Below are 27,711 nucleotides of genomic sequence, written 5' to 3'. Positions count from 1 at the left end.
GGTAGCTCAAAATGGGGGGGGGGGGGTGGACTGCAAACTCCACCTTTGTCTCCCTAGAAGCCTCCCAGTGACCCCCAAAGCCTCCCCAGCCTTTAATTTAAAGGAAACTCCAACCAATATCAAATGATCCTCCCCGATAAATTGGTCAAATCAAACAAAACTGCTCTCATTGGTATTTTATTCACCCTTCTTTCCAAGGAATACACAATTATCTGTTTGCCTGGTGCTGTTGAACATGGTATTTGGGACTAAATGAGGAGCAGAAAAGAAGTCAATGAAGAGGTTGCCCCAATGTGTCGTTTCAGAATCCCAGCCAACCATCATTAAAGGATCAGATGCATAAATATATAGACCAACAAGTTTCCCACACGCAAATTCCTCAGTTATATTTCTGCATTCATTAGGCAGCCTTATATGTCTTATGTAAAATAAGCATTTCCTTACCTGATCTTTAAGTTCAGAGAGCTGGCTAGAAAGGTTGGATACCAGCTTCATGGTAGATTCAAGCTTCTCTTGCAGGTTTCTGAGTTCATTCTGTTCCCCTTCAGAATCACTACTCACAAGTGACATGGCACGCATTCGAGGAAACCAATCTAAATTTCTCTCCTGCAATTCAAACATGAAAAGAAACGTTACAAAGGCAATGCTATATGTAAAGTTACTGTTAAGTTCATTGGTATGTCAAAGGAAATTCTGAAAGAATGCATATTTTTTTTATTCTTATAAAATATGTTTTGCATCAACTCGCTGTTAAAAAAAAACTTAGGTCCCAAAGGCACAAAATAGAACAACATTGGAAGATCCCTCATAGCCGAGTATGATTGTCTTCTAGAAGTAGAGTCTTAGCAATGGGTCTGTAAGTGACTGTAGAGACCTATTCTGGATCTGCATAGTCTATCACAATGAGGACATCAGTTTCCAGATGGAAGGCAGCTATGATAAGGGTTTGCTTGACACTCCTTCCTCCTGGCACATTTCTCCCTTTTGGTCTCTATTCGTGCCTCTTCAAAATCCACAGCACTGTTGGTAACAGCTGACCCCCAGTTAGAATGCTGAAGTACCAGGGCTTCCCAGTTCTCGGTGTTTATGTCACATTTTTTCAGCTTAGTTTTAAGCCCATCTTTAAATCTCTTTTATTGTCTTCCAACATTCCAAAGAGACAGCTTTGGTCACCATGGTAGATGTCATACACAGAATACTAGATGGGGAGTGTGTCTCCTGGACCTTTCAGTGGCTTTTGATACTATCAACCATGGTATCCTTCTGGGTCACCTTTCTTGGATGGGGCTTGAGGGTACTGTTCTTCAGTGGCTCTGTTCCTTCCTGGAGGAACGTTCTCAGGTGGTGCTGGGGGACTTCTGTTCAACTCCTTGGCCTGTGAGGTTCCTCGGGTCTCTGTGCTGTCCCCCTTGCTGTTCAACATATACATGAAACAGCTGGGAGAGGTCATCCGGACTTTTGGAGTGTGGTGCCATCGATATGTAGATGACACCTAACTCTATCACTCCTTTTCACCTAATTCTAAGGTTTCTGTGCTAAACTGGTACCTGGCAGCTGTAATGGACTAGCTTATAAACAAATTGAAGCTTAATCCAAAAAAGACAGAGGTGTTCCTAGTCAGTCATAAGACAGATCTGGAAATAGGTAGTCAGCCTGTGTTAGATGGGGTTACACTCCCCCTGAAAATGCAGGTTCGCAGTTTGGGAGTATTTCTAGATTTGGGTCTGAACCTGGAGGCCCAGGTATCAGCAGTAACCATGAATGCTTTTGCACAGTTAAAGCTAGTGTGCCAACTGTGCCCATTCCTGGAGAAGTGAGATCTGGCTACAGTGGTACACGCCTTGGTTACATCCCAGTTGGACTACTGTAATATGCTCTACATGGGACTACCTTTGAAAAGTGTTTGAAAACTTCAGTTGGTCCAAAGAGCAGCAGTCAGACTGCTAACTGGGACTGGCTACAGGGAGCATACAAATCCTCTGTTGCAATAGCTCCACTGGCTGCCAAGACATTTCCAAGCACAATTCAAAGTGCTAGTCTTGACGTACAAATCCCTATATGTCTCCAGTCCATGTTATCTGAAGGACTGCATTTCTTTCTATGAACCTGGGAGACATCTACGATCAAGACTTTCCTCTGCCAACAGGCATTTGGGGAAGGATAAGGACCTCTAGGTAGGGCGGGTGGAAGTTTTAAAGGCTGTTTTAATGTATTTTCTGTATTTTAATTCTGCTTTTTACCACACTGTTGCTATTTAATTTTTTTAAATTTTGTATTGCTCTTTTTAAACTGTTTAGTGTGGATAGATGTCAGCTGTCTGAGTGCCCATGGGGAGAAAGGTGGGGTATAAATAAAGATGATGATGATGCTGCTGATGATGATGATAATAATAATAATAATTTTGTTTTTATGCTGAGAGTAAAACTTTGAGAGAAAGTGATTGGATATTTGGACAATGTGGCCTGGGCAGGGAAATTGTTGGCGAAAGATAACTGCTTCAATGCTGATGGTCTTTGCTTCTTCCAGAATACTGACATTTGTCAGCCTGTCTTCCCAAGAGATGTGTAGGATTTTTCAAAGACAATGCTGATGGAATCTTGCCAGAAATCGAGTTACATTTATAGATGGTCCATATTTTGCAGGCGTACAACAGTTGGAATGACAATAGCTTATAAACAAACATCTTAGTATCTGTATGAACGTCTCTTTCCTCAAGCACTCTGCTTCATTTGAAAAAATGCTGCACTTGCAGAGCTCGGATGGTGTTGTATTTCGGTGTTGATGTCGACCTTTGTGAAGAGGTGGCGGCCTAAATAGTGGAAATTGTCAACGTTTTCTAGCTTTACACCATTAAGCTGAATTTACGGTATTGCAGTGGGATTGGTTAGTGCCTGCTGGCAGAGCACTTTGGTTTTCTCAATGTTCAGTGAGAGACCAAGCTTTTCATATGCTTCTGCAAAGGTGCTTAAAGAGGCTTGTGGTAGAGTAACTGCAGTGATGGACAGAGATCCAAATTCTAGTCCCATTGAGCTATAAAAATTGGCTAGTCAGGCTTTCTCCAACTGGCTAACCTTATAGGGTTTTTTTTTTATGGGAATGGGTAGAATAAAATGGAGATAGATGTATGTGACCCTGGACATATTGGAGGTCAGCAGTTTCCAATGATGTTATGGATTTTGAAGAAGCACAAATACAGGACAAAGGAAGAAACATGACAAGACAAAGGCATGTCAGGCAAACCCATGTCATGACCACCTTCCATCCGGAAATTTATGTCCTCTTTGTGAAAGATTGCAATAGTGCAGTGGGTTAAACCACTGAGTTGCGAAACTTGCTGACCAAAAGGTTAATGGTCCAAATCTTTAGCATGGGGTGAGCTCCTGTTTTTAGCCTCAGCTTTTGCCAACCTAGCGGTTCAAAAACATGCAAATATGAGATCAATAGGTAGCGCTCCGGCAACAGCACTCCATGCAGTCATGCTGGCCACATGACTTAGGAGATGTCTACGAACAATGCTGGCTCTTCGGCTTAGAAATTGAGATGAGCACGAACCCCCAGAGTTGGACTCGACTAGATTTAATGTCAAGGAGAAACTTTTACCTTTACCTTGTGAAAGACCATGTGGATATAAAATAGGGCTTCACAGTCATTCACGGGCATACCATGAAGACTCTACCTCTGGAAGATAATCATACTCAACCATGAGTGATCGCCCAAGTACATTTCCATTACCAACCATGGATTTCACTGAGGAACCTTTCACAAGGCACATTCTCTCATTCAAAGGGGAAGGCAATGAAAAACCTCTGAATAAACCTTGCCAAGAAAATCCTATGAGGATCATTATAAGCTAGAGTCAACTTCAAGACATATAACAAGAAGAAGAATGATTAGCCAATCAAGATGAAATGTCTGGGTTTTATCACTGAGATACTGGACAGCACCAATGAGGATTCTCTTTCTCCTTTTGACACAATTCCTGACCCTGATGTTTTTAGTAACATGTTTTCCAATAATTCTTTCCTTTGATCTACAAATCTATAAAAGTGATTTTGAGCTATTGATCACTGGGCAAGGGACTTATTCAAACAGCAATATACCCTGGGATTGCAGTTTTTATTACGGACTGTATTCTGAAGAGCATTAAAATAGAAGCCTAATTTTTTTACTCAGTTGGCTTTGCTGTAACCCTTCTTTCTAGAGAGGACAGCTCAACTGGATGCTTCCATACTTATTTCAATGTAAAATATTCTCAGATCTGCATGAAACTTCATCGGAAAGACAGGTTCTGCCTTACAGAAGGCAAAAGATTATAACCTAGGAACTTATTATCAACCTGTGGTTTCTTTTGCTCTCATTCTTGGATGAGGGAGTAAGTGCCTAAACACTTGGAAACAAAATATACTCCTGGTATTGTTGGCATTGAAAAAAATCTCCAGTTTGAGTAAATCCAACGTGGAGCCTCTCTTGTCTCTCCCACCTTCTACCCCAAATGTTGGATAGATTTTGGTAGCTAAATGCTCACAGGTAAATTCAATCTTAAACAAAACGTTAAATGCTATTGACACATGTATTAATGCACGCCGTTGGTGATACAAAAAGAAAGAAGAATTGGAAAAAGAAAAATGCAAAGTAGTGTGGGAGTAGAAAGAAGAAAGGAGAGCACATAGTGAGATAACGGTTTCTTAATGCTTTATAGACCATTTGGTTACTGTTTAATTTCTCTGCCCTCCTACTTTACAGATACTCTTGAATGCTAAAGTTGAGAGAATACTTTGAAGAGGAGGACAAAGTAAGAAAGCCTGGGTATGATTAGAAACATATAACACTACCTCATCTGGAACATGGGAAAAAAAAAGAAACGAATCTTATATACGGTATGGCCATGCTTCCTCTATTGTAAATATCAGTTGCAGCTTCATGTCAGCCCAACAGCAAGGATTAGCTTTGCATTTGCCAGAGGGAAAGTGATCTCTCAACTATCTTCTTGTCCAACTAGCCATTTCTGACTTCAAAATAAATTCTGAGAGATCCTTTCTTCTTTCAAGAATGAATGTTTTATTACGACAAAGTGATGGCTCTTGTGACAATGTAAGAACAACCCAGTTGTATCTCAAACCAACAGTATTTCTAGTTCTGCACTCTATTTTGGAGAGTTTCTTGAAAGTCCATGGTCAAGGAGTAAAGCTATGGTTGCTTGTTGTTCATTCGTTCAGTCGTCTCCAACTCTTCGTGACCTCATGGACCAGCCCACGCCAGAGCTCCCTGTCGGCCGTTACTACCCCCAGCTCCCTCAAGGTCAGTCCAGTCACTTCAAGGATGCCATCCATCCATCTTGCCCTTGGTCGGTCCCTCTTCCTTTTGCCTTCCACTTTCCCCAGCATAATTGTCTTCTCTAGGATTTCCTGTCTCCTCATGATGTGGCCAAAGTACTTCAACTTTGTCTCTAGTATCTTTCCCTCCAGTGAGCAGTCGGGCTTTATTTCCTGGAGGATGGACTGGTTGGATCTTCTCGCAGTCCAAGGCACTCTCAGCACTTTCCTCCAACACCACAGCTCAAAAGCATCGATCTTCCTTCGCTCAGCCTTCCCTAAGGTCCAGCTCTCACATCCGTAGGTGACTACAGGGAATACCATGGCTTTGACTAGGCGGATCTTTGTTGTCAGTCTGATGTCTCTACTCTTTACTATTTTATCGAGACTGGACATTGCTCTCCTCCCAAGAAGTAAGCGTCTTCTGATTTCCTGGCTACAGTCTGCATCTGCAGTAATCTTTGCCCCTAGAAATACAAAGTCTGTCACGGCCTCCACGGTTTCTCCTTCTATTTTCCAGTTGTCAATCATTCTTGTTGCCATAATCTTGGTTTTTTTTTACGTTTAGCTGCAACCCGGCTTTTGCGCTTTCTTCTTTCACCTTGATTAGAAGGTTCCTCAGCTCCTCCTCGCTTTCGGCCATCAGGGTGGTGTCATCTGCATATCTGAGGTTGTTAATGTTTCTTCCAGCAATTTTCACCCCAGCCTTGCATTCATCAAGCCCCGCACATCGCATGATGTGTTCTGCATACAAGTTAAAAAGGTTGGGTGAGAGGATGCAGCCTTGCCGTACGCCTTTCCCAATCTTGAACCAGTCTGTTGTTCCGTGGTCAGTTCTGACTGTTGCTACTTGGTCCTTGTACAGATTCCTCAGGAGAGAGACAAGGTGGCTTGGTATGCCCATCCCACTAAGAACTTGCCACAATTTATTATGATCCACACAGTCAAAGGCTTTAGAATAGTCAATGAAGCAGAAGTAGATGTTTTTCTGAAACTCCCTGCCTTTCTCCATTATCCAGCGGATATTGGCAATCTGGTCTCTCGTTCCTCTACCTTTTCTAAACCCAGCTTGAACATCTGGCAACTCTCGCTCCATGTATTGCTGGAGTCTTCCTTGCAGGATCTTGAGCATTACCTTACTGGCATGAGAAATAAGGGCCACTGTACGGAAGTTTGAGCAGTCTTTCGCATTTCCCTTTTTTGGTATGGGGATATAAGTTGATTTTTTCCAGTCTGATGGCCATTCTTGTGTTTTCCATATTTGCTGGCAAATGGCATGCATCACCTTGACAGCATCATCTTTTAAGATTTTAAACAGTTCAGCTGGGATCCCGTCGTCTCCTGCTGCCTTGTTGTTAGCAATGCTTCTTAAGGCCCATTCAACCTCACTCCTCAGGATGTCTGGTTCTAATTCATTCACCACACCGTCAAAACTATCCTCAATATTATTATCCTTCCTATACAGATCTTCTGTATAGTCTCGCCACCTTCTCTTGATCTCTTCAGCTTCTGTTAGGTCCCTGCCATCTTTGTTTCTTATCATACCAATTTTTGCCTGAAATTTACCTCCAATGTTTCTAATTTTCTGGAAGAGGTCTCTTGTCCTTCCTATTCTGTTGTCTTCTTCCACTTCCATGCATTGCTTATTTAAAAATAGTTCCTTATCTCTTCTGGCTAACCTCTGGAATTGCGCATTTAACTGGGCATATCTCCCCTTATCCCTGTTTCCTTTTGCTTTCCTCCTTTCTTGGGCTACTTCCAGTGTCTCAGCAGACAACCATTTTGCCTTCTTGTTTTTCTTTTTCTTTGGGACGTACTTTGTTGCCGCCTCCTGAACAATGTCGCAGACTTCTGTCCATAGTTCTTCTGGGACTCTGTTTACTAAATCTAGTCCTTCAAATCTGTTCTTCACTTCCACTGTATATTCGCTAGGAATGTTAGTGAGATCATATCTAACTGGTCTGTGTATTTTCCCTGATCTCTTTAGTTTTATTCTAAATTGAGCAATAAGAAGTTCGTGATCTGAGCTACAGTCAGCCCCAGGTCTTGTTTTCACCGACTGGATGGATGTCCGCCACCTTTGGCTGCAAAGGATGTAGTCAATTTGATTTCGGTGTTGACCATCTGGTGAGGTCCATGTATAAAGCCGTCTTTTAGGTTGTTGGAAGAGAGTATTCGTTATACACAGCGAGTTTTCCTGGCAAAATTCTATTAGCCTGCGTCCCGCTTCATTTTGTTCTCCCAGACCATGCTTGCCTGTGATCCCTGTTGCCATTTGACTTCCCACCTTGGCATTCCAGTCTCCTGTAATGAAAATAATGTCTCTTTTTGGTGTATTATCCAGTAGGTCCTGCAGATCCTCATAGAACTGATCTACTTCTGCTTCTTCAGCAGCTGTGGTTGGGGCGTATATTTGGATCACTGTAATGTTGAAAGGCTTTCCTTGCACTCGAATTGAGATCATTCTGTCATTTTTTGGGTTGTATCCAAGCACCGCTTTAGCGAATTTCTTATTAATTATGAAGGCTACTCCATTTCTTCGATGTTCCTCTTGTCCGCAGTAGTAGATCTGGTGGTCATCTGATGTGAAGTGGCCCATTCCAGTCCATTTCAGTTCGCTGACCCCCAGAATGTCTATCTTTAGTCTTGACATCTCACCAATAACAACATCCAATTTGCCCTGGCTCATAGATCTTACATTCCAGGTTCCTATGGTGTGTTGATCTTTAGAGCATCGGATTCGTCGTTCACCTCCAGTACCGTCGGCCGCTAGCCTTCCTTTCGGCTTTGAGCTAGCTGCGTCATCACAACTGGGGCTAGTTGAACTTATCCTCTGCTCCTCCCCAGTAGCATTTTGGCCATCTTCCGACCTGGGAGTCCCATCTTCCAATGGCATACCGACATATCTCTGGTTGTACTGGTCCATTTAGTTTTCTTGGCAAGGATACTGGAGTGGTTTGCCATTGCCTTCCCCAGGGATCACGCTTGGTCTGACCTCTCTGCCACAACCGTCCCGTCTTGGGTGTCCCTTCACGGTTTCGCTCATGACATCATTGAGGTGCTCAAGCTCCAGCGCCCCGACAAGGCGGTGATCCTTTGCTGGAGTTATGGTTGCTAGATCTCAGAATTTGACTCTTAACTCCAAATTTCATGGGTCATTTCCAAGGAGGTAGCTTAGATCTAGGCAAACAGAAAGGTCTGTGTGCATATCTCCAGTTGAGTTAGTAGAATAGCAGATGCTTACGATTTGGAAAGGATAAATGACTTCTTGCTGCAACTTGCATGTCTCTGGTACTATGTTGGGATCCCAGGTTTTAAGCAGCTGCTTCATTGTGAGTCAGACAGTTGGAAGGTTGAACAAAAAGCTAGCCTTTTACTAGAATGTTATCTAAGTTTTAGGAGGAGGGGATTACTATGTACTTAATGCAGTTTTCTCATATGATATTAATTGCAACAAAAAGTGAATGCATAAGAAATAACTGCAACAATTGGCCTCTGAGTAAAGAGTTATTTGACAGTATTCTCAAGTGTACCTGGAAGAACACAGGTTGTCCACTACAAAATGCTTGTTTACTCTAGTAATAACAAAACAGCAATTGAATACATTTATTTATTTATTTACATCACTTTTATCCTGCCCTTTTCAGCCCGAAGGTGACTCGCTGTGACTGGTTGCTACCATGCAAAATTATCCTTAATACAACTTCCTCCAATTTGGTGGACTGCAGGTAGTCTGGATTAGAGTTCCAATAATCCCCAACAAATATAGTCTGAGGATAAGACTAGTTTTGTATGACATGAAAATACACCTAGTCAGGGAAAACAACAACAGCCACCTTTCCCCTTCCCAAAAAGCAGGTCATAAGTATCTATGAGTACATGGCAGGCTTAATGCTTGACAAGTTATTAATCCCGAGCGGCTTTGAAACTGAAAACAGTCCAATAGCTCTCTTGCCAGCTATTTGGAATATACATTGAAACCATTTCTAAATGTAATATTTACCTACGGATTGCCAGGTTTACTCACATGAACTATAAGGGTGTTGGTATATTAGAACAAGTGGATTACTAATTAAACATGTAGGAGATTGCAGTTTGGTGTGACCAATTAAACTGTAAGGGCAATTAAACAGGGCAGAACACAGAGCAGTTGCATATTGACTGACATTTTACTCAAACAGCACTTGAAAATGGCTGCAATATAACAACGATCTATTCATATACTTATGATCTTAGACCAAGTTTGATTCTGATAACACCTTGGTCGATCTGGACAATAACCATACAAACAAAAACATTGTAGGTGGTAGTTCATGTATCATGGTGAAATAGCATACTGCTGTGAGTGGCTGTATTGCTCACAATTTCTGAGGATGTCTGCCACAGATGTGGGTGAAACATCAGGAGAGAATGCTTTTGGAACATGGCCATACAGCCCGAAAAACTCACAGCAACCCAATTCAACATAGTTTGTGGCAGCCACAAAAACGAAGTGTCTGGAGTATAACAACTACTTTCAAAGTAAGTGCCAAACATTTTTTGTGTATGTCAGGAGCAACTTGAGAAACCACAAATCACTTCTGGTGTGAGAGAATTGGACGTCTGCAAGGACGTTGCTTAGGGATTTATTTATTTATTTATTTATTTATTTCGAGGTTTTATATACCGACCCTCTCACCTTCAAAGAGGGATTCGGATGCCCGGATGTTTTGATGTTTTATCATCCTTGTGGGAGGTTTCTCTCATGTCCCCGCATGGGGAGCTGGAGCTGACAGAAGGAGCTCATCTGTGATTTCCCCAGATTCCGACCTTTGACTTGTCAGTCTTCAGTCCTCCCGAAACAAAGGTTTAACCCATTGTGCCACCGGGGGCTCCCGGTGAACAGTAATAACACTTTCAAATCAGGGACAGTATTTTTTTTTTCAAAATTTTGTTACACAGTGTTATCCTTACATGGAGCAAAGATCATTTGCTGGTCCAGAGGATAGTATTGCTGATACCACATAAGGTGGCTGTACCCATTTCTCCTGTCTGCTACTCCCACAAACCAAACAAACCCATTTTTGAAAATATACTACGAAAGGCTCAATAAAGAGTTAAGCTTAACAACCGACTTTCTGTTAAAGTTCAAGAGAGCCCTGAGGTGTCTGCTCCTGCAAGCCTGCCTCAGATATTAACCCGCCACGGCTTTTCTGCATGCCTGGAGTGAGCCATAATCTGGAGGCTTTATTTTTGGTCTGTTTCCCTGCATCCATGGGCACACCCCTTTCCTCCTGGTGTCCCACATACCAATGTTGTTATGCACTGTCTGCCATGGCCCTCCTACAAGCTGGGTGTGCTCTCGGCTCCCTTTTCCCGTCACAGCAGCAACTTCCTCTTTGAGCAGACCAACTGAACCAAGCCACTGACGGAAGCTGGCTAACCGCAACTGTTGTGCTTCTGGCTTTTCTAGGTAAAGTTGGAAAAGTCCCTTTCAAGTCACTATCGTCAGAATCGCAGACACGGGGGCGGGGATGGCCAGAGCTTTAAACTGTCCATACTTGGCAAGCTATTTATTTTTGTTTTCTTCAAAGGAAGTTGTTCTGTGTGGTGGAAATTATCACTCATTCTGAGAACTGTTCACGCTTCCCAGCTTTCACTGAACTCTCTTTGCTCCAGGGGTCTTTCCAAACTTTGATTTTATCTTTGCCACGGCACCCTGTCAGCAGTTCAGAGCAATCTTCTAATATTTGATCCCATGTTTTAACTCATACTTGTACCCTTGTTCTCAATTCCCCTTCTCCCTATTTCATCCCCACAGGTCTGGGGAATAGAAAGTGCATCTTCTTCAGAGAGACAAGAACCAGCAAGGGACAGATGATCAACATTTTTAGGGGAGGTAACCCTTTGTATGTTATGAGACTCTGTACAGAGTTATGAGACTCTGTAAAAATTTAAATAATGAAACAAAACTTTTAATAATTCACAAAATATGTATTGTTTCATGGCCAGAATCACTAGGTTGTTGTGTTTTCCGGGCTGTATGGCCATGTTCTAGAAGCATTTTCTCCTGACATCTCACTTGCATCTTTGGCAGGTACTCTCAGAGGTTGTGAGGTCTGTTGGAAACTACGACAATTCAGTTTATATATCTGTGGAATGTTCAGGGTGGGCGAAAGAACTCTTGTCTGTTGGAGGTAAGTGTGAATGTTTCAATTGGCCATCTTGATTAGCATTTAATGGCCTAGCATATTTCAAGAAGTGGCTTCCTCTGGCTGGGGGAATCCTTTGTTGGGATGTGATTAGTTGGCCCTGATTGTTTCTTGTCTGGAATTCCAGTTTTTGAGTGAACAACACACAGAGATATAAACCCCATTTTCCTAGTTTCCAACAAACCTCACAACTTCTGAGGATGCTTACCATTGGTGCAGATGAAACGTCAGGATGGAATGCTCCTGGAACATGGCCATAGAGCCTGGAAAACTCACAACAACCCAATTCACAAAATGTTATAAGCTGTTGTTGTTTATTCATTCAGTCGCTTCTCATTCTTTGTGACCTCATGGACCAGCCCACGCCAGAGCTCCCTGTTATAAGCTGGGAGTAAGTATTTGTGTTGCTTGTAGCTATAAACTTGTGAGGCTTGACAATCTCTCTGTGGACAGGCTATTTAAAATGGTGGCTGCCACTCTGCTCCATCTCAAGCACCCAAAAAGCAGGGGCACCATACTCTTCTGCTCCCCCATGTTGTTGATGAATGCCAATCAGCCTGAAAAAGAAGGTGAGGAAAGAAAGAAGGCACTTTCCTTCCTACCTATGGTCTGGGCCAGATAGGTGTAATGGAGTGGAGGTGTGCATCCAGACTCCATCAGACCAAGAGGGACTTGTCACCTTTGCCTCACATCACTGCCTTGTGTTGGATCTCCAACAAAGGCAGGTTACTCTCTTTGTTCTTATACCCCACTTTTTTCTCAGGCTGCATTCACTCCACACAGAGTTCACTACGCCATTCTTGTCTTCATCTGTTTCCAATATTTACCTGTGGATAAGTCCACACAGGCTTTTTGTCAAAACACCCTTTCAATGTATGCGCAAGTACATATAAGTCACATCTAATAGGGCTCTCATGAACCTATTCTCCACAGGATGAACTCATATGACATATTGGTAACAACAATAATGAATATGCTAGTAGGGGAACTTTCCTGCAATGATAAATAATGAGCACTAAGAAAAAATACAGCATCCTTTCTTTGCCTGCGAGAAAGATCCTTAAACTTCTTTTGGTGAATGAGAAACTGGGCAGCTATTGCTTTATTCCTTAATTACAGCTGAAACATCCAGGAAGAAGGTGTCCAGGGATTAAATTCAATACTTCTTTTAAAAAACAGTGAATACTCCTCATAAATCACATAGGGCCCTCATGAACATATTCTCCATAAGATGAACTCCTGTGACATATCAGTAACAACCATAATGAATATGCCAGTAGGGGAACTTTCCTGCAATGATAAATAATAAGCGCTAAGGAAAAATATAGAATCTTTTCTATGCCTGCGAGAAAAAATCCTGATTTTTTTTCAGTGAATGAGAAACTGGGCCACTATTGCTTTGTACCTTAGTTACAGATGAAATGTCCAGGAGGAAGGTTTTAAGGGATTATATTCAATGCTTCTTTTAAAAAACAACAAAGATCCCTCATAAATCACAGCCAGGTCTGAGATCAAGTTTCCCACAGTTCCATTTACATTCTCAGAAATGTACTTGTACAACACTCCCCATGACATAGAATTGATGAGGAGAGAGAAAAAAGACCTTACAGAATCCAGAAAGAGAAAAATAATAGGAAGAGCTCAAAGGGGGAATTCTAGAAGCTTGGATGCATCTCAAATGTTACTTTTTCAGACACTTCTAAAAAAACTCTATCAAAGTGCACATGATAACAGAAGAACTTTTGAATTTATGCCATTCATGATGTTTTGTTTTGTTTTTGCTTTTTGTGAAAAGAAAATACTCTGAGAACAAGAGAGAACCCAATCCTTGTTGATTTTCTCCCTTGGCTCCTTACTTAACACATCATTTCATTTATTTTTATCCTATCATTATCTAACTCAACCATACCTAACTTGCTACTGTCCAACCTCCTGGTCTCCTGTTAGGAACTTGAAATACCTCTAATAGGAACTCTTCGCTCTTAGGAGGAAATGAAGCAATTGCAGAGAGTCATCTCATCACCTGGAAGCAAATTAGGGCAAATACCTGGAAGGTTCAAAACATTTCAAAACAGTTCAGTGTGACCACGGGGAAATTCACAACCAGCAGCTGTTTCTCACAATGAAGTAATTTTCATTACGAGCAAGCACTGCCCAGTTTTTACATAACCAGTGATGAAGAGCTGTTCAAGGATTGCCCAAAGGAGGTTCCCTTTTGTCTGCTGCACTGTGACGGCGCTGGGCCTTCCGCTACCCTAGTTCTTGGTTGGCACTGAAACGATTACATAAGTAAACCAGGACACATTATATCATGAGCAGCTGGCCTGGAATTAATTGGCTAGTGAATGCGTAAAAGGAAGGGAAAATCCAACCTGCACACAGTGATTTTCTGTCTTCTGCCCATGATAATGAGCTCCACCCCACAACTTATGGTGCAACAGATGTAGGGAAAATGACTAGGTGTTTTCAAACCCAAAGAACAAAGCAGGTTATGCAGATGTTTCTTTTTTTTTTTTGTCCTTGGGAAACAAATTTGCATCTAGGCTATCTTGGTAAAAGACAAGAACATACAGTGGTCCATGAGCCATGCTTCAGCCTATGTTGTATTCTGCACGTACACACAGATCTATCCTAAATTTTAGATGATGGAATTTCTATCATTTCCTGCACAAGGACATGAGCTTCTGTAGAAATTATACAAGAGACAAAGAAATGAAATGTTGTCAGGTTGTGTGGCAAACCATCTAATACAAGTAAAGGATGCAAATGAGAACATATCCTAGACCAGTAGTAGAGTGAGCCAAGTGCCCACTTGCCCTAAAACTTTGTAGTTGAACACATTTTTTTTATCCCTTTCTAAGAAAAGTACCACCTCACTACACTTATGACACTGAAAGCCACTGGAAAGATGTCTATTTTAACATACAAATACTTTATATATTTTTGTTTCACTAATCTTCAGGCAACTGATTAATTAATGTTCCAGAGAGAGCTTGCTGCCCTGGAGACTAGAACGTGGAATATGGCTTCAAATTGCAGGAAAGGAGATTCCACCTGTACATTAGGAAGAACTTCCTAACTGTGAGAGCTGTTCATCAGTGGAACTCTCTGCCCTGGAGTGTGGTGAAGACTCCTTCTTTGGAGGCTTTTAAACAGAGGATGGATGGCCATCTGTTGGGGGCACTTTGAATGTGATTTTCCTGCTTCTTGGCACGAGATTAGACTGAATGGTCTCTTTCAACTCTATGATTCTATGATGTAAGGACACTTGGTCATGGAACCTTAGGCAAATTAAGCCCTGCCTTAGCAGAAGACAAGGAAAAATCCCCTTTAACCAAACGCCGCCAGGAAATCCCCAGGATAGGGTTGCCATGAGTCAGGAATGAACTGAAGGGATATAACAAAGACGAAACAATTAATGCTCACTGTAGTCAGACAAGAAGCAATGATTGAGGGCATATCATGCTAAATGTTTTTTTTAAATTAAAGAATAACATTATTTTTTAAAAGCAGCAATTGAGGGGAGGAAACTGGCTCTAGTCATGGCATGCTAATACATCCTATGTACTTGCTTAGGTAAACCTGTTAAAATTTAAGAGGCAAGTCCCATTTTAATCTCTGGTGGCCCAAGTAATGGCACAATAGGAAGCTATGAACACCAGAGAAAGGCAAGTGCTGGCTATACCTCTAGAGGGCAGAACATCCTAGACATCAATAGGATGGACTTGTTTCCTCCTGCAGCAATGACTGATATGTGGCACACCCAATTTCTTAATCCACATATTTTCAGCTTTGTAATCATTTAGACACATTTATCCCCCAGGTTTAATGCAACCCAGTTTCCAGAAGCTTTGGTACTAAATACACAACATAGTGTTCACTTGCTTCTATGGTTATTTAATAATGTTATATGTGAGCTAATTCTCTGGACATTTAGGAACACGCTTTGGATGAAGACACAACACAAATTTAACTGTATTCTATTATATTATAGTTATTGACTCCCTGCCATAGACATGATGGGTTATCCTTCTGTGTTGAAAGAGTATTTCCGATACATAGTAAAAGTAGATAAGGTACTTTAAAGTGTTCTAGGTGTTAACATTTTCGACGTAGTCCAGACTATCAAAAAAGGCAATGCTATACAAAAAGCTTTGCTCATATTTTTCCTGCACAAATGCAAGGGAATTGTCAAGGGAAACTGCTAGACATTATGCCTGCAGACAACAGAAGACTTTCCTATCCATAACATTGTATGGCCACCTACAGCAGGCTGCAGGAGAGTTGCAGATGAGTTTTTCTCTCAGATACAAGGAGCCACCTCCTTGGAAGAGTGTTTCAGGGGCAAGTCAAACATTAATGTCAGGGAAAAGATTGCGCTGAAATGTTCTCGCAGATATACAGAGCTGTTCCTGGCTTTCCGGGCAATCTCTTCCTTGAGGTGCGCCGGCTGAATCTGAAATGAAATAACCACACCAGCCCAGCACTGAAAAGCTCTACAGAGACAGGATACAGATGTATGCAATAAATGTATTTACATATAGTCAGCTTTCTGCATTTATGGATTATGTACCTCCAGATTCAGCCATCCACTGTGTGAAGATATTTTTTTTAAGAATTCAAAATACAAACTTTGATTTCCCCATTTTATATAAGTGACATCATTTTACTATACTATGAGCATTCGGTATCCACAGGAGTTCTGGGACCAAACTCATGTAGTTACCGAAGGCCCACCAATGTGACCCTACCTAAATAGTTCCATATCTGAACTGCAGCCATACTGAAAAACATGCTATTCAATTTCCAGATAATACAAAAGACATTTAGAAATGAGAGTATAACAGAAAACAGAAGAGTCTTGTTTCCTCATTGCACTATAAAGATCTGAAGTGGACCTTTCACGTTTCCTCCTGTCAGGTTGGCTGTCTTACACTAGGTAAACACTAAAAATGTTCACAGTCACAACCCACTACAGAAGGAGAAGTTGGACTATTCTGGGAAATAATAGGAAACAGAAAACAGGTACCTTTGATTAAGTCTCTATTTCAAAGGTTGCAAGGCAGTTTTCATTCTCTGAAAGGACTCCCTGCAAACCCCCTTCAGATATTCTACATTCTGTTGAGTACACAACAAAGTCCTTTTTCAGAAACTTTGTGTATTATAAAACAGGCACCAGAGGGAACTCATGTATATTTTAATACAGATCAATTCCTTACTCAGAACATGAACAAATCCTAGGAGATGTGCATACAGGCGCACAGCAGTTTATGTTTACAGTAAAGCAGGTATTCAGGAATAACATTTTTCACTCTGATGATATATTTACTGCTTTGTTAGCTATTGTCTATTATCATTTACATGCTTGATGGTTTAAAAATGTGATTTAAAACAGGGAGAGACTTATTTCATATAGGTGAAGGTGGACTCAGAACCTCAGCTCCATTTAAAAACTCATGTGATCTCAACTGTAGGGCTGAAGAAGAGGAACATGCCGTTCTCTCAACAAAGTCTGGACCATTTCATCCTTCCCACACATTCGTCTTCACTTTACACCCTCCTCCAAACCTTTAGAAACAGTTTCAAAACTCAAAGGAATAGAAGGAGGTGTATAAAACACATTTTTGCAATGTCAGTGGCAGTAGTCATACATCAGTGGAATTTGTCTTCCACTTTCCTTCCAGGGAGAAATAGGAAATATTTGCTTTTCGTGTTCTTTCAAAAAAATAAATTCATGTTTTCATCTCCGAGAGGCCTTTGGGATAGCCCCTTCTCCTGAACAACAAATGTTCCAAGCAGAACAATCCTTTCAGGTGGGATATACTGCCCTCGCAGATGAAACTGGAAGAATAAACAGCAACTCTTCTACTCCAAGCTTTCATGAAGGAAGACAAACCAGTAACAAATGGACACAAGAGGCATCATATAAGTATCATGTAACACAGGACAGCACTAAGCAAAAAGATATATGGGGCAGGAAGGACCCCAAAATCTCTCTCTACTTTCCACTCATTAACTTAGAAAGAGACACAAGTCTTAAAAGAACAAGTGGCACTGAAGAACAAGCGGCACACAGAATACCTTCCAGGAACACAGAGAAGAAGAATGTGTGCAGAGAAACTTATATGTCACTGATGGTTCCTGAAGGGATTCAAGATACAGGAAAAAGGTGGACTCCTACTAGTTCATATGCACTAATGCAGATAAGCATCTGCAGAAGAAAATATATCAACTGTATACCATTTTTCAATGGTATACAGTTGATATATCCTGGTGTGCAGGAAGGGCCAAGGACCTATGGAAGCATTGCTTTGGAACCCTGCTTTTCTCATGGAGAAAGTATAGCTTTCTCGCTCCTCCAGGCTACTCCAGCTGAGTGGAAAATCCTGGGAATCCGTGTGTCATATTTCTGGCTTCCTGGCAGGCATGGCTTGTTATGTACCTATTCAGGTATGTTTTTCCAGCAAAGGAAAGAGGGAATCAGAGGTGTCCCAAGCAAGTTGTCAGTTATTGATAAACAGATAGTCCATTCCAAATCCTTCAATGATCTTCTGCTGAGCCAATGCCCTACTGTGTTGGATGAACTTCTAAGAGTACTGCTGAGATGGATAGGTTTCTCTTTGACCACATCAACAATTACAAAACTTTTTCAACTTAGTACCTTCTCATTTTTTTACAGGCACATGCCTTTTATGATGTTATTTAAATGGAATACCAGAAGGGCTGATTTGGTAATATGAAACTAACCAGCACAGTGCAGTGGTTTTGAGCATTGTACTATTACTCTGGAGACCAGGATTTGATACTAATGCTTGGCCATGGAAACACATTGGGTGACCCTGGGCAAGTCACATTCTCTCATTCCCAGAAAACAGAAGTGTGCTTTAAGGTTGCTATAAAACAGAAGTGTGCTTTAAGGTTGCTATAAGTTGGACTTGAACATATACCACAGCAACATGCTCTAGCAAACCACCTGCAATTCAACCTATCTTCACCACATCTTATTGAAGCCCTGGTGGCTCAATGGGTTAAACACTTGTGCCAGCAGGACTGCTGACTGAAAGGTCAGTGGTTCAAATTCAGAGAGCGAAGTGAGCTCCCGTCTGTTGAGCTTCAGCTTCTCATTGCAGGGACATGAGAAGCTTCCCTCAGGATGGTAAAACATTAATCATTTGGGTGTCCCCGGGCAACATCCTTGCAGACAGCCAATTCTCTCACATGAGAAATGACCTGCAGTTTCTCAAGTAGTTCCAGACATGAAAAAAAAAAGCTCATTTCACATATTCAGTAAAACAGGAGTATGGAGGTATAGGGTGAGAAAGAATTGAATGTGCTGATCCCATCATGAACTGGTTTTCAGAAGATGTGAAGGAACCCTAATGGATACCAGCTTGAAAAATATATTTTCTCTGTCTGGTTAAGAAAAAAAATCAGAGAACACAACAGAGAGGACAAATAACACACATGTGTAATTTTTATATGCCCCAGAGGATCTTTCACTTGTGTGCCAGGTAGGATCATGAGCAGATACTAAACCTCTCCTCTTCCTGTCTGCATCTTGAAATGAACATATAAAAGTAAATAATGGCCTCAATTCCCTTGCTAGTCCTAACTTATTGAATCAGTGGAATTCACCCATGCGATGACTCACAATTCAATGACTGATTGATCACCCTTTGTTTAGAAAGTATTGGCATCTCAACACTTTCTGATTGACAGTATGAACTTAGCTTGACCTGCAAAACACCTGATTCATTAAATGATTCCTTTCTATTATCCGAATATTACATAGTTTGAAAGCTTTACATGTAAAATAGAAATCAATCCAGATGTACTAATGCTTGCCAAGGAGAGGCACAAACATCTTTTAAAGGCATTATTACATGCTTCTGGTTCAGATTTCACTTACAACTGTTTTTTTTCCCTCCTTCTTATCAAGGCATAAAACACACACACACAATACTTATCACAATTACTTTGCTAGCAGTGTTCAACTGATGACTTTTCTTGTGCTCACATCATAATGGACATTATAGCACAAAGCTTCCTCAGTTTATTATGTACGCAATTCTCATGATCAGTGTGTTTTTGGAACAAACCCCTGCAGGGTGCAAAACAATCGTTACATAACTCGTTTTTAAAGTATGCTTCATGCCTTGATTAAGGCAGACATCCCTGGCAAAAATCACATCTAGCAGAGTAAGATAGTCTTGACGATAACACCTTCTTTATGGATTTGCTACTACATTTCAATGTTGAAGATGTACAATGACTATGAGCAGCAGATGATTCAGAAACAAGTAGATTTGCTAACTGTATTTGTACAGTGTTGTCTATGTTCCTTGCAAGAATGTACAATTCTGACATCTTTGAGTCACAGGAAGTTTCTAGAATTTGTTTAACCTCAGGGCTGCAAGACCCAGACATATTCCTGGCATAATCTCAAGAAATGTAACTCCTTCTAACGCCTACTCAGAAGTAGCCCCACTGAGGTGAATAGGATGCACCTACAGGTATATGACTGCAGCTATAATCATTTTCAGTCTAAGCTAGCAAAGCAAAATGCATTATGAAGCACTAGTGATGCATAAAGACGGACAAGTTCAGTTTGGGTCAATACAATGTATTTCTCAAACTCAGTAAGTCTGACAAATGAACAGAATAATAAAAATGCTTTAAAATTTAAGGACTATATCCCATTTTAGCATCAGCTATCGCAGTTCAAAATGGGATGTATTAGTTGTCACTTATGTAAGTTCATTATTCAATGGGCTGCATTTTGCTCTAGGGATCTGGAGACTAGGGTTTTAATTCCCACTCAACCATGGAAACTCAATGGGCACATTTTACTCTCACCCTCAGAGGAAGACAGAAGCAACTCCTCTTGAAAAAAAAACTTGCCAATAAAAGGTTCACTTTATAGTCACTATAATTCAGAAATGGCTTGAGACACAAAACAACTCCAGTTGGAACTAAAACTGGATTTGGTCCTTAGATCTCCATCAACAGACTACACCACAACACATAACCTGCCACCAAAACCATGGGGCCCATGGTGGTGCAATAGGTTAAACCCTTGTGCTGGCTGAACCACTGACTGAAAGGTCAGCAGTTCGAATCCAGAGAGTGGGGTGAGCTCCCGTCTGTCAACACCAGCTTCCCATGCGGGGGCATGAGAGAAGCTTCCCACAGGATGGGCAATGTCCTTGCAGACAGCCAATTCTCTCATCAGAGACAACTTGCAGTTTCTCAAGTCACTCCTGACACAAAAAAAACCCCACAACCATCATGTAGCAGCAACAATGAGAAATTGTAATTTTATCATTTTCAAGTTCCTACCAACTTTGATTCCAATTCTGTCCAGCCCTACTTAACAGTTTTATGTTGCTGAAAGCAAGAATGAAATAAGATACTTTTGCTAAAGAATACACATACTTTACTGTATTTACTGTATGCAAATTGCCTCATGAGTGAAATCATTCGACTTGAGAATTTAATAATTTATAAACAGTTATGAGAAGATAAACCCATAACTTTTTTTAGTTTCTTAAATGTTGCTAGCAAACCATGGGTAAGAAATGTATTTCTGGATAAGATTTCACAGATTTTAAACTAGGGATATTATCATTCATATTCCTAATTAACAATCTTACCACTGGCTGGATGAACAAACAGAAAGCAAAGTCAGGCAAAAAGATTTTTCTTTCAGTTTTCAAAGAGAGAAAAATGTGTTTTATTTTTGTATTGTATTGTGCCCAAAACATCTTCACACTTCTATGTAAGCCACTTGCAAGTCCAAACTGACCACAATAGGCTACCATATGGGTTTTCTCTGACCCACATCTAGGACCTTTGCACATTTGTTTCTGCAATAGCCGCTCAAGTATTTCACTTAAGCCATGCCTACATAATAGAAGTAATTAATACATGTTTTGATGATCACAGTAGATGGTGTTGAAAAAGTCTAGCCAAATTTACAAAGCAGAACTAATAGTAAAAATGGGAACTTAGTGTCACCTGAGGGCTGAGAAGATCGGTATACAAATATAGTAAATAAATAAATATTGATCAACAGAGACAATCCACATAGGATGGCTTTCATATCCTCTTTGTGAACTGCAGAGCCTCCCAAGTGTTCTTCCTACCTGAGGGAGAGAAGCACTTCCCCAACACTGTGATGGTTTTCATACTGGTGTCCTCTACATACTGGAGAAGGAGGAAGCCTCCCTCTATTGCATTGGAATGGATAACAGAGATCAAGCTTCAATCTGGACTTACTTCAGAGGCAGTTTATGAGGCAAAATTATAACTTGGAAAAGTTCATTTTGAGACTATAATTCCTCAATAGTGAAGGCATTAAAACAATGCAGTAATATGAAATGCAAATATATGTAAAATTGCACTGGTCTGGAAAAGGGCCAAAATATTAAGTATACTATCAGAGGAAATAATTCCGGAGTCTCACATTAATGGAAAATTATTGCAATGAATTTAAACAATGGGAATTGCATATGTAAGTGATAACAGACAATATACATTCTTCCAGATTGACGCAGGACCTATATGAATACGACATGATTATCACAGTGACAACAGCTTTAGTGATATTACATGATGAAGAAATTTAATTAATTAATTTCCTCAGTGCTGTCAACAGTTATGTCCTTTGGTTAATTGTATTTTTTTAAAAAAGAGTTAAAATGCAAGGTGAAGAGCAGGAAGGGGGAGGGAGAGAAAGAACGGCACCAAACTCTGACAAGTCATGTACTAATCAGCAAAGTGGACTTTGAAAAGAACAAAATGTTTCAAGACTTGTTAACCTAGAGGTTGACCAAAATAGAGCTTCCTGATATTTCTAAAACAGGCACCAAATGGATAGTCACCATGGCACTGTTGATCATGATCAACTTTACTTCCTCAAACCTTGTATAATGACACTTCAATGTGCATGTAAGAAAGTACAGAAACTGCATATATTTGAGGCAGACGATGCCACACTCACCTTTATCATTTCTGCCACATAGCTTTCTGGTCCTGTATATTCTGTCGAATCTTTTACTTTGACCAAGACAATGAAGAACAAGTAGTGCCACATATTGTGTTCCTCTTTGATATGCTCTTCAAAAGTGACTGTCTTGTTATCAAATTTGTCTCTTTCCAAACCTAATGTGGGAAACAAATAGCCTAGTCATAATCTTTATGCTTTTAAAGTGGAAAGAGTATTACTTTCCAACTGCACAACAGGAGCAAAACATCGAAGACAGCCATTCATACATTAGTGAAATAGCATACTGTCCCATCTTTATACTCCATTTGCAGTACTGAAGGCACTTATACAGTACATCTGGTCTCATTGGTCAGAGTCTATCAAGAGCTTGAATTCATGTTTTTTAGTTAACTGTCTATATCAGTGGTTCTCAACCTGTGCGTCCCCAAATGTTTTGGCCTTCAACTCCCAGAAATCCTCACAGCTGGTACCTGGGGACCCATAGGATGAGAACCACTGGTCTACATGGATGATGAGTGTGACCAAAGTGGGTTATGAAATAATGATCACAGAAGTCCTTACATACCTCTGAATGCAACCTACTGTATAATGCCAGGGACATAAACACAGCATGTAAAGCAGTGTTTCTGCCTCTAGGACTAATGTTAGCAACTCTGTCTCACTGATGTCAGGGGGAATTAGAGATCTGTTGTTAAGGACATGTTTAGTTTAATTTAACAAGGTTTAAGCATCATCAAAGGCTCACACAGATGCAGGTGGTACTAATTTGCAATTTTTTTTATTTCACAACTCCTTTAACAGATATGCTGTTGAAAAAAAATTAACCATATTTCAGTTGCTTGTCTTTCTCCTCCATCCAAAGCAGTGATTCTCAACCTATGGGTTCCCAGATATTTTGGCCTTCAGTTCCCAGAAATCTTAACAGCTGGTAAACTGGCTGGGATTTCTGGAAGCTGGAAGCCAAAACACCTGGGGACCCACAGGTTGAGAACTACTGATCTAAGGGTTCAGGCACACCATTCTTTTATATATATATCAAAATCACTATATGTACCAGTTTACATCTAGGACAAAAAATCAATTGGAAGTTTTTTGGTCAAATTAAGGCTTGCTTTAAAACTGTACAGAAAGATGCAAAAAAATTGCTAAATTGCCCCCATGTTTTGAGTTTTAAAAAATTCTGAAGGACAGCCCCTGTTTATAGTCTGGATAGTTGCCATCCCTGCCATACCAAATTTCAAACACACATTTGTGTAAAACATGTGTTTCATACATGCAAAGTTTCTTTGCCATATTCCTAAGTAGCTGAGATTAAATACATTCATTATTCATAGGGGTTCATTCCTGTTTTCCAGACATACATAAAGTATGAATCAAAAAATTTATGTGTATTATACAATGGAGATTAGAAATAAGAACTGTTATGTCCACATGACTAAAGGGCAATACTGAACCCATAAACAACTTTCTAAAAAATATACGACCAAGAGAGATTGTCCGCTATTTTGATGCTCACCACAAATAAAGCATGTTGTTTTTAAAATTTCTTCTTTCTTTTGTTTCTCACTCCTAAGATCAGCAAAGGTATCAATAATAACACCAAAAATGAGATTGAGGACAATAATGATCACCATGAAGAAGAAGAGGAGATCATAGATCACTCTTGCAGCAAAAAGAGGTTCCTGAAAAAGAAATGATTTTCACATAAACAAGTCTGGAGTACAAAGATGGATGGTGGGAATACTAGGATGCTGTGTGGTAAGATATGAAAGAAAATAAAAACCACAAATAAAGGTTTGTATGGGATATGGGAGAATCCCCCCCCCCAAAGGATGACATTTCTATTTCCAAAATTTAATTGACTACTTCAGTTCATACATAACATTCTTTACAGTAGGTAAGCTATGCTGTAACTCTTTGATTATCAAAAGGGCTTAGAAGTTAAGAAAATGATTGAGTAGATAATAGGACTTATTTACTATATCACTCTAAACTGCTATAACTCTAGAGAAGTACCTTTTTCATTTCTAATTAGTCTTCCTTTATGCCTATGTGGCCAACAGAAGATATTGCTAGAGTATATTTATTTAGAAAAACCAATGACACACTTGCATCTGCACCACAAAAATAAGTCAAGTAGTCAAATGTTCTTACAAACAGTAATAGAAAAAATGCCCATGGAAAAGTGTTCTGATCTCTTTCTAGATATTTACCCCAATCAAGTTTTATCCCCTTATCCACAGATCCGGTGTCAATTTACCTCTTTGGAAGGTTTCCTAAGCACATCTCCTACACCACCTCCACTCCGCAGGCCATGACTAAGCACAGTCACAATGCACATCAGCAATGTCTCACATGTATGTTCTTTATCCTCTTCTTCAGTTTCTTCAGAAAACAATTCTGTTCAACACAAGAAGTTAGGACACTGTTGTGAGACAGTGTGGGAAGGAAAATGCACTACTCATGTTCTTCACATTCTCCATGCATACGCACTGTCACTATGAGACAGCCATGAAGTCACAAGGATAGGCTTTCTTCTCTTTCCTCCTGAACTTCCACACTTTAAGTATAAAGTCACAATGTTGTTTTTTTAGCCCCACAGATTGAGAATATGTTAATAGTTTTCTCATCATGCAGGGACTTTTAAAAAATGGAACAACTACTTTTATGTATACAAATACAAGCTGAGCCAATATAATATAGGATCTCATCACACTGAAGTCCTGAAGTCAGACGACAGCAGTGGGAGTTGCCAGGAAGCATGGGGCAACTTGGGGGGGGGTGCTGCTGCCCCGTGCCCTGCATTGCCCACTGCGCTGCTTTCCCCATCACACAGGGGAAAGTGTTGCTGCCTGGCTTCCCCCATTTTATCTAATGAGAACACAGAACAAATCTTGCCTAGAAAAGCCAGTGATATGTGTGCCTTACAGCTGCCATCTTGGAAATGACTTGAACATAAGAAATACAACTATAATGGATTGTGCCTTAGGTTTTATTTCAGAACACAATTGATATAAAATCCGGTCCTTTTCCAATTGTAAAAGTATCAGGCCTCACTAGAAATTTCTAAAATAAAGGAACAATCCCATTTTTTTTCTGACTATTAGAGAATATCTGGGGCATATCTGTAAGCTCCCAAGAATGTCTATAGTGAAGGATGCCATGGGCAAAAATAGCCTAGAGGATCCTATTCTATCAGAAGTATGCTCAGAAATGAAATATTGGCTCACCCACTACTACCCTGAGAGAATGAGCTCAAGAAAGTAAATAAAAATATTTTAAACCCTCCTGACCAAAAATCTGCTTCCCAAATAAATATGTTTTTAAAGGGGAAAATGGCAGGCGTGGCACGGTAGTGTAATGTGTTTACAGATGTTGAGTCCTATCCAAGAAGCCTATAGGCATGATATTCACATGTTTGCTCGCACATTCCATGGAGGTGGTCTACCACATTAACCTCACAAAAATTACCTAAAGGACTCTATTCTATCAAAAGTGTGCTCAGAAATGAAAGACTGCCTACATATACACCACTCTGGTATTCTAAGATCCAATGGTTAGAAGTGATGTCAGGATGTTTCCCCCCAGTTTAATGAAGTGAATCAATCTGAACTGTATGCCCCACATGGATCCAAGATTCCCGTGGGATGATACTTCTGGTAGCAATATCTATCTATCTATCTATCTATCTATCTATCTATCTATCTATCTATCTATCTTATGTGTCTTATGGGCTCTACAAAAAGGTCAGAAGGAGAGATGAGAGGGAGAAAAATAAAAAGATATGGGTGCAGAAGGATCTGTGGGCGGGGAAAAACAAAACAACGTGTAGGTGGAATGTGGTAGTGTAGAGTCACTTTTGTAGCTACATGACTAAATAAAAGGAAAAGGAGAGAGACAGTGAATGGAAAGCACAGAAAAAGAGATGCTAAGTTTAATAACCTTCTGAATAAAGTAATTAATCTAAGATGAAGCAGCATCCCTTAGAGCAGTGTTTTCAACCTTTCTAAAGGGCTAGAACAAGAGAGAGAGGATGGGGAGAAAGGGAAAGAAAGGGTGAGAAAGAAAAAGGGAGAGGGAAAGGGGAGAGAAGAAAAGGGGGAGAAAGAGAGGGCCCACCTCCTTTTGTTCTTCCATTGCACACATGTGCCTCTACCTTCAAGCACCTCCCTGTGACTCCTCTGTGCCCTGCCTCGTGCTGCCAGAGGAAGAAGAAGAGGAGGAGCCCCTTTTCGGACATGAAGGTGAAGTGGTGAGCCCCTGGGTTTGGTCATTCGACCTCCAAGGGGGTCGTGACCCACAACTTGAGAACCGCTACCTTAGGGGAAATTGAATAATGCATCCCATTTATAAACATGCTGTATTTTTTCTATTTTGTTTTGTGTGTCTTAATGGTATCTTATGCCTCCTTTCAGGGTTAGAAATAATCTATTAAGCTACTAAATCCTGATCTTGTCTTCCAACAACAGAGGCTCTTTCTCCAACCAAAGTAGACTGAGATGAGTCATTCTATCTTTCTTAATTTGTCTTAAGGGACACTAAAGTAAAGGAAGCTGGTCTCACTGATCTTTGTATGTTTTACCGGTAAAATATTTTGATTCCAAAAAGTGTCAACATCCCACCAGGCATCTACAGCAAGGGTATTGATGTTAGCAGAAAAATAAATGTGCAGGAAATGGAAGTGGCAGTAATTTAAAATAGCTAAAGATGCCTTTTAGGGTGAAAACTCTCCTGAGACAATAGACAAGGGAAATAACTCATTAGAATTAATAAAAGCATAGAGGTTTCATGGGTAGGCTTAAACAAACCTTAGCCATTTAGAAAAGAGATATTTGTGTGTGAAACATAAAAATAATCTTGTAAACATGAGGGCATATACTGTTCATTGTTGGAAATGAATACAAAAATATCCTAGATACTTTCTGGAGATTTTTAAGTCATTGGGGTTGATGTGTGTGTGGATATGTGTTTTTCCCCTCTTTTGGAAGAAAAAAAAAGGAAATACTGAGATATTTGAAAAATACATGCAATATTAGCACAGATTTAAAGCTTGTTTGTTACTTTAACAACACAAAATTAATATATAGCATGTTTTGGCATAGTAAGGGTATAGCTTATTTATAAAATAATCGCAAATTGAAGGTCTTGAACTGGGAGGAACCCAATTTATGAGGAGCCAGGTTGGTTTTCCTAGGTTTTC

General features: G+C 40.3%; 1 protein-coding gene and 1 long non-coding RNA gene across 6 annotated transcripts in view; one reads left to right on the top strand and one right to left on the bottom strand.

Annotated features, from left to right (window-relative positions):
• The window catches only part of ITPR1 (inositol 1,4,5-trisphosphate receptor type 1), a 259,894-nt gene that overhangs the window by 5,812 nt on the left and 226,371 nt on the right, over nt 1-27,711 (bottom strand). For all 5 annotated transcript variants that reach the window (XM_060766304.2, XM_067463479.1, XM_067463478.1 and 2 more), the window contains 4 exons: nt 24,772-24,911; nt 24,028-24,193; nt 22,506-22,666; nt 445-606 (listed from right to left, as the gene is read on the bottom strand). In XM_060766304.2, the coding sequence (XP_060622287.2) occupies nt 445-606; nt 22,506-22,666; nt 24,028-24,193; nt 24,772-24,911 (629 nt within the window). The remainder of the gene's footprint in view (nt 1-444; nt 607-22,505; nt 22,667-24,027; nt 24,194-24,771; nt 24,912-27,711) is intronic.
• Nucleotides 10,677-14,551, top strand: LOC137096030 (uncharacterized). Its single transcript, XR_010909142.1, has 3 exons — nt 10,677-10,764; nt 11,113-11,190; nt 14,466-14,551. It is a non-coding gene; the product is annotated as an uncharacterized lncRNA (long non-coding RNA).

This window comes from Anolis sagrei, chromosome 2 (assembly GCF_037176765.1).
Source record: "Anolis sagrei isolate rAnoSag1 chromosome 2, rAnoSag1.mat, whole genome shotgun sequence".
Lineage (NCBI taxonomy): Eukaryota > Metazoa > Chordata > Lepidosauria > Squamata > Dactyloidae > Anolis > Anolis sagrei.
This window is presented reverse-complemented; position numbering and strand designations above follow the sequence as displayed.